Source organism: Medicago sativa, chromosome 4 (assembly GCF_051527215.1).
Source record: "Medicago sativa cultivar Bolivia chromosome 4, Bolivia_mono, whole genome shotgun sequence".
NCBI classification, from domain to species: Eukaryota; Viridiplantae; Streptophyta; class Magnoliopsida; order Fabales; family Fabaceae; genus Medicago; species Medicago sativa.
Genome location: NC_140752.1, coordinates 13,035,126 through 13,048,899, shown reverse-complemented (window position 1 = coordinate 13,048,899; position 13,774 = coordinate 13,035,126). Strand labels below are relative to the sequence as shown.

Genomic DNA, 13,774 nt, shown 5'->3' with positions numbered 1-13,774 from the left:
AAAATTATAAACATTTTATTCTGCACATAAAGAAAAGGAGTGACATTGGCACACCTACACTAGCTGAGTGGGAATGGAATTTATATCTTTCGTATGTTCCCCATCTATCAAATTAATTAATCTACCCTCATAGCCTCCTATTCCCAAATATTAAGCATGTGCAAATGCATGCAAAGTCTCTAAAAACAATAGCATCACATTAAGTTGATGAACTTATTCAATAATCGGTTGAAACTAATTTAAATATACCTTCCAAACAATGTATTAGCCAATATTTGAAATGCAAAAGAAATACAAGTTGAAATGGTAGTTTCCATAAATCTATAAAAACAAAACACTTATGCATACGTAGGGTTGCACAAGGAACAAGTTTGGATGGGTTATAAGCAACCATAAAATTGTCCTAAATTTTGATATCTTTCCACTTTGAAGTCCTAAACCCGAAAAAATCCAATAATCTATGGATCCATATAAAAGAGGTTTATTTCAGGCAAAATCGTATTGACCCGAAGTATATGAAAAATAGTTTTAGTGAATTTGTTACTACAGGAAAAAAAAAGATTTTTTTTCACTTAAATATTTGAACTGTTCTTTTTGTAAAAAAAAATTGTGTGAGACAAAGTTGAGACCAATCTAAAAACATTCCTTAAAAAAAAATATCGCAATTGTGCAACGCGTGGGTCTAAATCTAGTGAAGATAAAACTTAACTAGAAAGCACCCATGAATAATTCTAATTAACATGCCAATGAACCAAATTTCAGAAATCACAACAACAATCTCCATTATTAAACCAAATTGAACTCATAGCAAAACAACTATGTAGTCAAACAAACATGTATTTTATTTAATACAATAATAATTATAGAAGGTTGATAGCACAAGGTGACTGAAGAACGAAAGTCAATTATCCATTCAGAGTAAACCGTGGACTAATAATGTTCTCCAACTAGTTGTTGTCATACCAAGACTGCTTTTGAAGATAATCAATTATGCTCTTATCCACTTGAAAAGCTTTGGTAAGAACTTCGTCGGAAATAAGAGGATCAGATTTAAACAAAGCATTTGCAACGGTGATAACTCCTGGATTTTGACTGCTTAGTCCAGCGATAGCAACCGCGTTGCCATATCCTACATTCAGTTGAAAATGAATAAGACCAATTGGGAACACAAACACATCACCCTTGTTGAGCACCTTGGTAAAGAGCCGGTTGTTGTCTTGGTTTGATGAGACAAATCCAACATAAAGAGTGCCTTCGAGTACTATAAGGATCTCTGTTCCTCTAGGGTGGATGTGAGGTGGGTTTAAACCCTTAGGCGCAAAATCAACGCGAGCCAAAGATATACCAAGCGTGTTAAGTCCGAATAGTTGGTCTACAGTGACTGGAGTCACTTGAGATCCTAGTGCATTAGAGGCATTCCCAGCTTCAACATGTTTGAAGAAATCTTCAGCTTTAACAAGTGCGGGGTCTTTACAGAATTTCCCATTCACGAATACTGCAAATTATCAAATCATAGTTTTGTTATATCAAAAAAAATTCATTAGTATAATTCTTCTAGTCATGACCTAGCTAAACCAGCAATCACTGAGGACCAAAACAAAAGATTCTATACATACAAGAACTAAAACCATAAAAATATATTTATTGAGAGTAAAACTAAAATGTTTGATATTTGTAAGGAGCATTTGTATATTTAAGCCTAAAAATTGAGTAGTAATTAAGACTTAAGGAATATATACATACCACCATCTTTGGGGTCTTTGATTGCAACACAAAAGTCTTGGAGAGGGCTAGGGTCATAAGCAAAGGCAACAGATGATGCCAAAGCCAAGATGCTAACAAGGAAGTATACAACCTTCATCTTGCAACTCAGTACTACTCTTTAATATTCTTTTGTAAATAAACTTGTGAGAATTGTGTTTTTGTTGCATGTATTGCTTGCTATTTATAAGAATGAAACATTGATGTTTTTTGCATTTGATATTTACCGTCATTAATTTTTTATTAAACAATGAACCATTCTTTAACAACTACATGTATACTTGATCTCCAAACCAAAGTCAAGACCATTTTTAAACTTGTCTTTACCTGTTCTCTTAATGGTAATTTTATAATGTTCATGTATTAAATTTGGGTTAAATGAAATTAAGATAAGTTTAGACCAACACGATATGACACAAGTGATATATGCTTCGATCATTTAACCAATTTGTTTCGAGTTCGATCTTCGGCATATGAGCATGGCAAAATATATGTTAGGAGAGGTCGGTCAATTCCTTAAGTTTGCGAGTTTGAAGGGGAGGGGAAGGGAAGGGTTTGAGGGGTGGAAAATATGAGGGAAAATGGAGAAATCTTTCAAATTTTTAAAAGAGTAGTTTTCTAGAGAATGATAAATTAATGTATATGATTACTATATTTTTAATTTTAAAAATAATATAACAACATAGATTAAATATGAAGATTTCATATAAACCCTCCAAAACCCTCTTCTTTCTGTATTATGAAGAAAAGTTAACCCCCCAAAGCCCTCCCCTCCCATTTTCCTCTATTTCTTCCACTTGCTCATTCCTTTTTTCAAAGCCTCCCCCCCCCAGCCCCCCAAACTCGCAAACAAAGCCTAAATGAATTTCAATTATCTCAAGTGATTATTAGTCTATGATTTGTTTACAGGATACCTTTGTTCAAACAAAAAAAAAACCTACGATAAATTAGACTTTTTCTTAGTTTTTGAGAGTTAATTATAAACAATATATAGTTGGTGGAATATGGAAAATATTCGAGTTATTTGGCACAGTCATACCATTACTAAAATACGTTCACACGACAAAATTTGAAAGACCGTTTCTGGTTTACCTTTTCAAAAAATAATTAACAAGAGGGCTAAATCAAAATATGCTCTTGTACGTAAATGTAATTTAAAATGGCAAAGGTCTTGTCCAAATCAAAATATGATCAGTTTAGACTTTGTCTTAGTTCTGGAGACTTAATAATAATTGCACTCTCTTTTGCAAACTTACCTTTTGATGACTGCATGTGATTAGGATTTAAAGTTTATACATCGTGTAGTAGTTGTGGAATTAATGTGGCAATTTCTTTGAGTAATTTGATCACAATCATGCCATCACTAATACATATTCACAAGCAAAATAGAATGACCATTTCGGAATTACTTAGTCAACAAGTAATTAACTGATGGTCATTACAATCCAAAGGTTCAAATAAAAACACAAACATCTCTTGCTGATTAAGAATCGTAGTAATTTTCATTTAAATATTTTGTTCAAATAAAATAATTATTTTTTCTAAAATGGACTTCACATTTTATAGGTCAATAATGAAGAGAAGCAAAATTTTAATTTCAATTGCCAACTTCAACTACTACTTATGCAAGTGTGTCATCATTGCAAAATATTGATTTTTCTCTTTAGAAGTAGGCCTCCGGTTAACCCGAAAAGCAACATGATTTGCCTTGGTTTAATTCCGAATCATTTTGTCCTTCTTTTGTTGAAAAATGATTGCCCACTACCTCCATCATCTACGAAGTGGAACCTACACAAGAGCGAAGAGGCGGCAACATGGGAGGATGAATTTTTGGATCAACACGATCGTTTTCGAACACTCATGGATATTGAGAAAGGAGAGAGACCAGTTTCACCTAAAAAAGAAACAAATCAACATCATCCTATTTTGTGTGACACTCTGGTTATAGGAAATGAAGAATTTGAAGATCTTGTGGAACATTTAGATGATTTAATTTCATTAGATGAAATATGACACTTTCTTTTTGGTCGGTGTTCATCCTTTTTTTGGTCGATACGTATTTTTTGGGATATATAAAGTAATGACCATTTTTTGTGGCCAAGATGTAACTAACCTTTAATGAATTATATATATATATATATATATATATATATATATATATATATATTTGAGTTTCGCATTTATTATAAGTTAATGTACTTTTAGTGTAATGTGTTGCATAATGTGGAAAATTTGACGAATTTCAAACAATTGTGTAACGTTAACGTATTATCGGTTTTGTGTAATGTTACCGAAAAATTGATAAACTATGAAATGTTGATGTTTGTAATTGCTGGATGTTGTTGTTTCGGTTTGATTTCATGCGGAATTGCTGTTTGAAATTACAGGTAAAAACATGCCAAAATATCTTGAAATCACAGTGCAGACTGCACGGTTTTTTTTACTGGTGTGAACAGTAGTTAACTACCGTTGGCCTCAGCAGTAGTTAACTGTTGCCGATTTCCTGAACGGTAGTTAATTACCACTGGGGGCTTTTTTGAAATTTTCATGTGTTATTAGGATGTTTTTTAAGTCAGAAAAGCAACTTTAAACTTATCTTAATTTGAATTAAAATTAGAAGTTTAGCCCAGAGATTTAATTTGTGGTGGGTCAACTATGCTGAATCCCCACCTGCTCTAATAATCAGAAGCTTAGGGGTGTATTGGATTGAGATTTTAAAATATTATTTTGGCAAACAAAATTCTGAAGATTTTAAAAGACTTTGAGAGATTGTATTGATTTTATGGGATTTTAAAAGACATTCTTTAAAGGACTTTTTACAATCAGGATTTTGAAAACATGATTTTAATGGATTTATAACACGGATTTGCAAATATTTCAATAGACTTTATGAAATTTTAAGATTTGAGAGGATCACATGAACTCTTAACAAAATTCAAAATGACAAGAGTGAATGAAAAAAAATTATAAACTTATAATATGGAATTGAATAATAATAATTATAATAATAACAAGTTACTCTCTATCAAAAAATAAAAACAAGTTACTCAAAATAAAAATAAAAATAAAAAAATAAAATAAAATATTAATAATACTAATAATAAAAAAAAAACGTTGCACAATAATGTAAGGTATACTAACAACAACAGCAAACCCTAGCCGTCACCCCTTTTTTCTACTTCTTCTTCTTCTTGTTAGAGGGGGTGATTTAGGGTCAATTTTGACCCAAAAATCACCCCCTCCGAGTTGTTTTTCCTTCTATCCTAATTAAATAAGTAATTTCACATATTTTCTGTTTTCTTTCGTTTGTTTCTGTGATTTCGTCATCTCTGAACGACTCTGTTTGTTTTGATTTCCCGTCTTTGTGCGGTGTGTTTTTGATTTCCCGTCTTAGTGCGGTGTTTATTTGATTCAGGTTGAAAGATTAGCTTTGAGCAAGTGCAGATCCGATCAATGACAACGACTTTGGCGTCGTCAATGTTGCAGATCCGGAGACATGAGTATTCCGGAGACTTGGATATAGTCATATTTGTAGTCATAGATATATACTTTGCCGTTTTATGCTATTAACATATATGGATGTTGTGAATTTGTTCACAAATTCGTCCTTTTTTGTTTTTAGCGAATTTGGATTTGTATTGTATCGATGTACTCTATCAATTTGAATGAATGAATATTGTTTACTTTTGTAAAAAAAAAAACAGCAACAAAACAATCTGCTAAAAAAACAAATAATGGTAAATTAGAAGGAAAAAAATTGACTTAAAACAAACGTAAAACTTGAAATTTTGTATGGTGAACAGAATTATAGAAGAAGAAAAACTTAAAACTTAAAAATAATGAGAAGCAACATCCAATAAGGTAAAAAGATCAAATGTATGATGAACAGAGAATAATAACATTGAGGGCTTATGAATAATAACAACAAGAAAAGGGTATGTGTGTAGTATGAGACAATAACAAAGCAAAAATCATGGGAGTCTTGAAAATTCTCAAGGATATTGGTGAGATTGTTGAATGAGTATGTTATGTGTATGTTTTGTTAAAAAGTCTCATAAAATCCAATTCATAAAAGAATCCAATAAAATCTGTATACTTTATACTTTTGAATACCAACAGACATTTTATAAGTTAGTCGAAATCTTATTTGAATACCATCGGATTTCGTTTCCCTGATCAAAAAGTCTTAATTGTCTTGATTGAATACCACAAGATTTATTTATATTCTACTAGCAGAAAGACGGGCATTATCATACCCGTCTGTCCGCTTTTTCTACTGCTTTAAAGCATGTGATTATTTTATTATGTTTGTTTGTATAATTTTGATTAAAATTTTAAAATATTAATGGAAATTATTGATATATTGATTTATAAACAAAATATTGTCAAGGCATATAACAAAATTATCTATGAACTCAACATATTGTAGTTTGCCTGAATATAAAATAATGATCATTTATTGTTTATTCTAATAGTAATTAGTACATCATAACATAAATGTATAAATGACATGTTATGTAAAAGAAACATTGTTATGATTGCAATAAAAGAATATCTTTAAAAACTACATTTTTCGTAAAGTCTTCATCTTCTCCTTCTATTTTCCCTTCTTTAATGAGAACTTTTGTTGAATTTTAATAAACTCCTCTTGATAAAGCTACATATAATTGACCATGGCTGAAAACATGTCATGGAAGATAGATTCCGACATTGGGAATGGTCTGCCCTTGTGACTTATTTATGGAAATTGCAAAACTTAGTCTAACGGGAAACTGTTTTCTACTAAGCACAAAGGGAAGTCCTGAACTCGCATTTGTTTTTAATTTCTTTCTAGGCAAGAATGATCTTTGTCTAGCATTGCTTCTTGTTAGGATTTCCACATCCAACATATTCTTAAATAAACCACGACATAACAAACGTGTCCCATTACACATGCCATATCTAGGGTCTGTGTTTCACAACAACATCAAAGGTGCACCTTTTTTTACCTTTAAAATATGTGGTGGGATACTTCCTTGAGCAATTGAGTTTAAGAATTCATGTTGATATAAGTTATGAGTATCCCCTTCAACCTCGTCAAATGACAACAAATTATGTTCGTCTCCTGGAAGATTGATAATTATGTCATTCAATTTTTTAACATCATCATTTGTAGGTGTAATTATGGCTTTTTCGACCATATACGATGCATCACATCCATGCAAATCTAATTGTGGAAAAATATGATCAATAATAGTTTGTATTGACTGCTCTCATTCCCATGGTAATGCAATTTGAGGAGGTATCCTCACCATATCATTGGGTTTAGTAGGTTCAACACCGTCACCAATTCGCATAAAAATTATGCAAATTCAGGATCATTCATTGATCGCATATTTTGTACCAAATGTAGGACCTTGGTATTAACCCACAAATAAGACCTAATAATACATGCATATATCATTTGTTCCTTACTACCTTTTTAAATAACTAGAAGTACTTGACGAAAATCTCCACCATGATCATAATTTTTCCACCAAATGGTGCATCACAATCTAAAATATCTTTTAGTGTTCGATATAATGTTCTAAACAGTATCTATTTGTCATTGGGGCTTCATCCCAAATTATGGCAGCTGATACTCTAATTAGCTTTGCAAGATCTTTTTGCTTTTTTATATTGCAGATGAAATTTGGTTGTACATCAAAAGGTAAATTAAATCGGGAGTGGGCAGTTCTACCACCTAGTAATAATGTTGCAGCTATACCAGATGACGCGGTTGCTGAGATAAATTTTCCTCTATTTCTCAAAGTTTCCATTAATGCTCGATAAAGGAATGTTTTACCTGTTCCTCCTGGACCATCAACAAAAAATACTCGACTCTATTTACGATCAATGACATTCATAACGTTAGAGGATTTAAATTCAAATCTTTAACATTATTTTTTTGCTCACGTTTGTTGCTAACCTTTTTTTAGAGGATTTAAATTTCAATCTTTTACAATATTTTTTGTTCAAGTTTGTTACTAATCTTTTTTTAGAGGATTTAAAGTTCAATCTTTAACAATATTTTTTGCTCACGTTTGTTACTAATATTTTTTAAAAGGATTTAAAGTCAAATCTTAAACAATATTTTTGGCTCACGTTTGTTACTAATATTTTTTTAGAGGATTTAAAGTTCAATCTTTAACAATATTTTTTGCTCACGTTTGTTACTAATATTTTTTTAGAGGATTTAAAGTTCAATCTTTAACATTATTTTTTGCTCACGTTTGTTACTAATTTTTTTTAGAGGATTCAAAGTCCAATCTTTAACATATTTTTTTGCTCAAGTTTGTTACATTTATTTTAATATTTTAATTAAATTTATTCTTATCTATTTTTTACATGTGTTATTTGTATTTAAAATTAAGAGTATTTTTGGAATGAAAATTCCAACCCAAAAGTGCTGAAAGGGGTAGTTTTCTTTATCTATCTTTTATATGTGTTATATTGGAAATATAGACTAGTAGCATATTAGACTTAGTAGTTAAGTAGTATATATAGCTTGTAACTTCCCCATTAGTGGGTAACTTTCTCATTTGTAATATTACATTTCACTATCAATAGAACAATTCTATAAGCTTTTCTCTCCTTTATCAATGGATGCCATGTTTCCTAACATGGTATCAGAGCAAATTTGGTATCCTCCTTAAAGGATTTTCCGCTGCATTTTCTCGAGAAAATCTAATTTTCTCATCTCTCCCTTGTTTCTTTTCTCATTCATTTTTTTTCCTTTTTTCGAAGAGAAAATCTCAAATTCAATTTTTGTGTGTTCGTATTCAGTTCCTTTTCTTGATTTGTTCATCAATTTCCTCATTCCAATTTTCTGTTACGATCTGTTTTTGTCTTCGTGTTTTCTCATTTTCTCGAGAAAGTTCTCAATTTGGTTACTTCGATTCTGTTTGCGTCTTTCTTTAGTTTTCAATCTGATTCGCTTTCATCTTTGATTCGAGTTTCTTTCTCGAATTCACAATCGATCGAGTTTTTCAATCTATGACTAATTCCTTTTCTTGTTATGTTTGTTTCGATTCTTGCGATTGCGCTTCTTTGCAATTTCATCCTTGCAATTTTTCCCCAAATCTTAGGGTTTGCGATTCCAATTCCATTTTGCTTTTGATTTTCGATCTGATCTTCTTTGTTTGGTTTCCAATCTGATTCGTCTTGCCTTTGTATACGGCTCTGATTCTGTTTCATGTTCAAATTGATTCTATTTTACATCTTTTTCACAATCAGTAACTGAATGAAGATGAACTTATTAAAGATTGTGTGATATTGTTGATTCTTCAATCCATATAGCATGGTTTCTGTCCTGTTGGTCAACAAGAAGCTTCGTTTCAAGATTGTTGTAACTCTTGATCGCTCCTGCACTGTTTTTGGTAATCCATTGATTCATTGCAACTGGCCTTTGGACATTGGATTGAGCTGGTTCTGCTTCACACTGATATTCTCATGGATCTTCATATTTCTGATGTCTTTAAGATTCAATTCGGCTTCAGAGCAATCAGGTTTTGATATTCCTTTTCATACCTGTTTTTTTTTTTTTACATGTGGAATATGTTGTGAAGCTTTACATTGATGTGAGGAGTTGTGGTTATGGTTTCTACCTTCGGCTTCTGAGACACAGTTTCTGATTTGGAGTCATTATCATGAGCAATTCAATTCTTAAGCCTCAAATTTGTTGAATGGTTTGGTTACTTGAGCAACTAAATCAATAATCCATTGAGGCACTTTTTTTTTTTTGTGTTTTGCAACCTGTGAGTAGTTAATTATCACAGCCCTTAAGTTTGCTGCATCGTTATTGTGCAAAACTGAACATTCACTCATGATAGTGTTGGATTAGTTGTTTTGATAATCAATTGTGAGGTAATAGAGTTCTGGTGCATTATTTGCTTATCCCTTGAAGTTCTGGTGTTATAGTGAGGAAATAGAGTTGTGTTTGAGCAGCCAGATATTGTTGGTTAACTGACTCAGAAACACTGCTGGTCATGTTATGCCATCCTCAGTTGGTACTTGTTATTGGCAGTTTGTGTGTTCATTGACCTATTGTTGGTAGTTCCATGAAGTTGGGCACACATAGCAACTTCTACTCTAGTATTTGGTGCATCAGTTTTACCCTTTATGGAGGCTTAGTTGTGTGTATTTGTCTTAAGCTTGCTGCTGGTTGGAGCATATAGGTTGAAGCCTTTCAGCTCATGGTGCCTTGGTATTTGGTTTATCATGGTGCATTATTTGGTTTGTAAGTTCTTGCTGATGTGCATATTGACTTGTGTCAATGGTTGCTCAAGTTGTGTTTGCACAAAATGGTTATTAACAGTACTTTTGCTTGCTGTTCTGTTTGGAGATTTTTTTTCTTTGGATATTTGTTATGCTTCATTCTTGGAAGCATTGGTTTTTCTTGTCTCGGCTTGGCATAGGTGAGCATCACTTTTATCTTTGGAAGCTTGGTCTTGTTGCTTCATGGTACTTTTGGTGTGAAGTTTGTTCAACATTTGACCTCCTTCCATTGTTGACTATGGCTCTTCCTTGCATTTGGTTTTTATCTTGTCTCGGCTCGGCATTGGAGGGCACCACTTTTATCTTTGGAACCTTGGTCTTGTATATGACCTCCTTCCATTGTAGACTATGGCTCTTCCTTGCACTTCTTTCTTGTCTTGTGCTTCTATCTTGAGTGATTGAACACTCTTGATGGTTAAGCGTTGTGCCTTTTAAGGCTTTGTTGATATTGGCTTCTACCGGATGGTGGTTAAGCGTTGCTTTGATGCTTCATCCTTCAAGCGGTTAAACCTTGAGTTGTGGTTTCTACTTGTTGGATAGGTTTTTGGTTGTTGACTTTACTTTTGGCCGATGTATTTCCGGCATTTCTCCTTATGTTTTCATTTGTTTGATGTACTTTTCTATTGTTCATTCCAAGTTGGAAGTGTTGTGAACACCTTCCAACTTGTGGGGGACTATTGGAAATATAGACTAGTAGCATATTAGACTTAGTAGTTAAGTAGTATATATAGCTTGTAACTTCCCCATTAGTGGGTAACTTTCTCATTTGTAATATTACATTTCACTATCAATAGAACAATTCTATAAGCTTTTCTCTCCTTTATCAATGGATGCCATGTTTCCTAACATGTTATTTGTATTTAAAATTAAGGGTATTTTTGGAATGAAAATTCCAACCAAAAGTACTGAAACGGGTAGTTTTCTTTATATATAGTATAGATAGTATAGATATAGATAAAAGTCTTGAATACCACAAGACTTTTTTATTTTTTTTTGAAGGAAAGACTTTTTTATTTTTAGAAAGTTTTTGTTTTGAAAGAAAAAAATCTTTTAAAATCTCATGAAATCCCAATTTGATACACCCTTAAATTTGCTTCCTTTCTCTATGCTTTGAGCTAGGACGACAATACTAGTTATCCATCCTAAGGAACCATATGTTGATGGCCGGCAGAATGGGAGATTATGCCTCTCACCCTACAAAATAATTTTAAAAAATTACTACTATTCCTAATTAGCAAGACATGTTTGTGTCTTTATTAATTTGAACCTTTGGATCCTCAGCTAATTATTACTTGTTGACTCGGTAATTCAGAAATAGTCATTCTATTTTTCCTTTTGAATATGTATTACTGATGGCATGATTGTGACCAAATCCTAAGTTTACAAAAGAAAGTGCAATTATAATTAAGTCTCGAGAACTAAGACAAAGTCGAAACTGGTCTTATTTTGATTTAGCCCAGAGTTTTTCCATTATAAAATTACAATTACAAAAAAAAAAATGTATTAAACTGATATAAATTTGAATTAAAATCAGAAGTTAATTATTTGTTGAAAGGGTAAATCAGAAATGGTCTTTCAATTTTTCCGTGTGAACATATTTTAGTAATGGTACGATTGTGCCAATTACTCGAATATTTTCCAAATTCCATCAACTAATATTTATAGTTAAGTCCTCAGAATTAAGAAAAAGTCAAAACTTATCCTCTTTTTTTTAAACAAAGTTATCCCTGAGCACAAGGGAGAGATTAATCATTTTAGATAATTGAAATACATTTAAGAGATTAACTTATTTCAACATATAATTTTCCATACGCACCAGCCAAAGATTAAACCCTAGACATGATGGGTAAACACCGAAAAATATACTATTTAATATTTATGCCACAGAGTGTAGGTCTAAACACCTTAGACAAAATGGGTAAACACCAAAGAATATACCATTTATGCTACACAGTGTCGTCAAAAACATTTTCATTATAAAATTACCATTACGAGAATATGTTGTAAACTCAATGTCAAATGGACACGGTACTGCAATTAAAAATGGTCTTGACTTTGGTTTGGAGATCAAGTATACATGTAGTTGTTAAAGAATGGTTCATTATTTAATAAAATATTAATGACGGTAAAGATCAAATGCAAAAAACTATAATATTTCATTCTTATAAATAGCAAGCAATAAATGCAACAAAACTCAATTCTCACAAGTTTATTTACATAAGAAGAATATTAAAGAGTAGTATTGAGTTGCAAAATGAAGATTATATACTTCCTTGTTAGCATCTTGGCTTTGGCATCCTCTCTTGCCTTTGCTTCTGACCCCAGCCCTCTCCAAGACTTTTGTGTTGCAATCAAAGACCCCAAAGATGGTGGTATGTATATATTCCTTAACTTTAAGTCTTAATTACAACTAAATTTTTAGGTTTATATATGCAAATATTAGAGGTTTTGGTTTTAGTCCTTGTCAATATAGAATCTTTTGTTTTGGTCATGAATGTTTTTTTGTTTAGATAGCTAGGTCGTACAAAAAGAATTATATTACTGAAATTTCTTTGATATAACAAAACTATGATTTGATAATTTGCAGTATTTGTGAATGGGAAATTCTGTAAAGACCCCGCACTTGTTAAAGCTGAAGATTTCTTCAAACATGTTGAAGCTGGGAATGCCTCTAATGCACTAGGATCTCAAGTGACTCCAGTCACTGTAGACCAACTATTCGGACTTAACACGCTTGGTATATCTTTGGCTCGCGTTGATTTTGCGCCTAAGGGTTTAAACCCACCTCACATCCACCCTAGAGGAACAGAGATCCTTATAGTACTCGAAGGCACTCTTTATGTTGGATTTGTCTCATCAAACCAAGACAACAACCGGCTCTTTACCAAGGTGCTCAACAAGGGTGATGTGTTTGTGTTCCCAATTGGTCTAATTCATTTTCAACTGAATGTTGGATATGGCAACGCTGTTGCTATCGCTGGACTTAGCAGTCAAAATCCAGGAGTTATCACAGTTGCAAATGCTTTGTTTAAATCTGATCCTCTTATTTCCGACGAAGTTCTTACCAAAGCTTTTCAAGTGGATAAGAGCATAATTGATTATCTTCAAAAGCAATCTTGGTATGACAACAACTAGTTGGAGAACATGATTAGTTGATTGCTTACTCTGAATGGATAATTGTCTTTAGGTCTTGAATCACCTTGTGCAAGCAACCCTCTCTACTTATTATTATTGTATTAAATAAAATGCATGTTGATTATTTGACTACATAGTTGTTTTGTTTTAAGTTGAATTTGGTTTGATATTATATTGTTGTAAAATTCATGTGATTTTTTAAAATAATAATTTTCTATACCCCATCGATTATAATGTTAATTAGAATTATTCATGGTTGCTTTCTAGCCAAGTGTTTGTCTTCATTGATAATGTTATATCAGTTTACATTATTTAGTCTTCGTGTTTCTCTGCATAACAATACAACAAAGAAAGAAATCAATACAACAGAGAATTATTAAGTACATATGGGGAGAAGCGACATATACTACAATTTACATGTTGAATAGATGTTCATTGCTTCTTGACCAACAGAAGAAGCTTGGTCGAAGCAAGCAAAATGTAAGTCATCTTAAAGTCATCTTAAACATGTTCCTGATCAACTTAGAACGAAGTTAGATGATAAAGGTGAACAGATGATATTAGTAGGATATCTTGCAACTGG

At 32.1% G+C, this 13,774-nt stretch overlaps 2 protein-coding genes and 1 long non-coding RNA gene across 3 annotated transcripts; 2 read left to right on the top strand and 1 right to left on the bottom strand.

Annotated features, from left to right (window-relative positions):
* Positions 1-756: 756 nt before the first annotated feature.
* Positions 757-1,926, bottom strand: LOC146926447 (germin-like protein subfamily 1 member 7). The gene is made up of 2 exons (XM_085758802.1): positions 1,744-1,926; positions 757-1,495 (listed from the first exon to the last, which is right to left on the bottom strand). The coding sequence occupies exons 1-2, from the start codon at positions 1,859-1,861 to the stop codon at positions 948-950; spliced, it is 666 nt and encodes a 221-aa protein (XP_085614928.1). The 5' UTR covers positions 1,862-1,926; the 3' UTR covers positions 757-947.
* Positions 1,927-9,347: 7,421 nt separating this feature from the next.
* Positions 9,348-10,863, top strand: LOC146926446 (uncharacterized). The gene is made up of 2 exons (XR_015034133.1): positions 9,348-9,536; positions 9,933-10,863. It is a non-coding gene; the product is annotated as an uncharacterized LOC146926446 (long non-coding RNA).
* Positions 10,864-12,252: 1,389 nt separating this feature from the next.
* LOC146926445 (putative germin-like protein 2-1) lies at positions 12,253-13,484 on the top strand. The gene is made up of 2 exons (XM_085758804.1): positions 12,253-12,428; positions 12,644-13,484. The coding sequence occupies exons 1-2, from the start codon at positions 12,311-12,313 to the stop codon at positions 13,189-13,191; spliced, it is 666 nt and encodes a 221-aa protein (XP_085614930.1). The 5' UTR covers positions 12,253-12,310; the 3' UTR covers positions 13,192-13,484.
* The last annotated feature ends 290 nt before the right edge of the window (positions 13,485-13,774 follow it).

Bases quoted from the DNA above. Each gene is read 5' to 3' on its own strand.
- LOC146926447 (XM_085758802.1), bottom strand. From the start codon at position 1,861: ATGAAGGTTGTATACTTCCTTGTTAGCATCTTGGCTTTGGCATCATCT. The intron at 1,496-1,743 runs GTATGTATATAT...GATAATTTGCAG, and splicing joins CAAAGACCCCAAAGATGGTG to TATTCGTGAATGGGAAATTC.
- LOC146926445 (XM_085758804.1), top strand. From the start codon at position 12,311: ATGAAGATTATATACTTCCTTGTTAGCATCTTGGCTTTGGCATCCTCT. The intron at 12,429-12,643 runs GTATGTATATAT...GATAATTTGCAG, and splicing joins CAAAGACCCCAAAGATGGTG to TATTTGTGAATGGGAAATTC.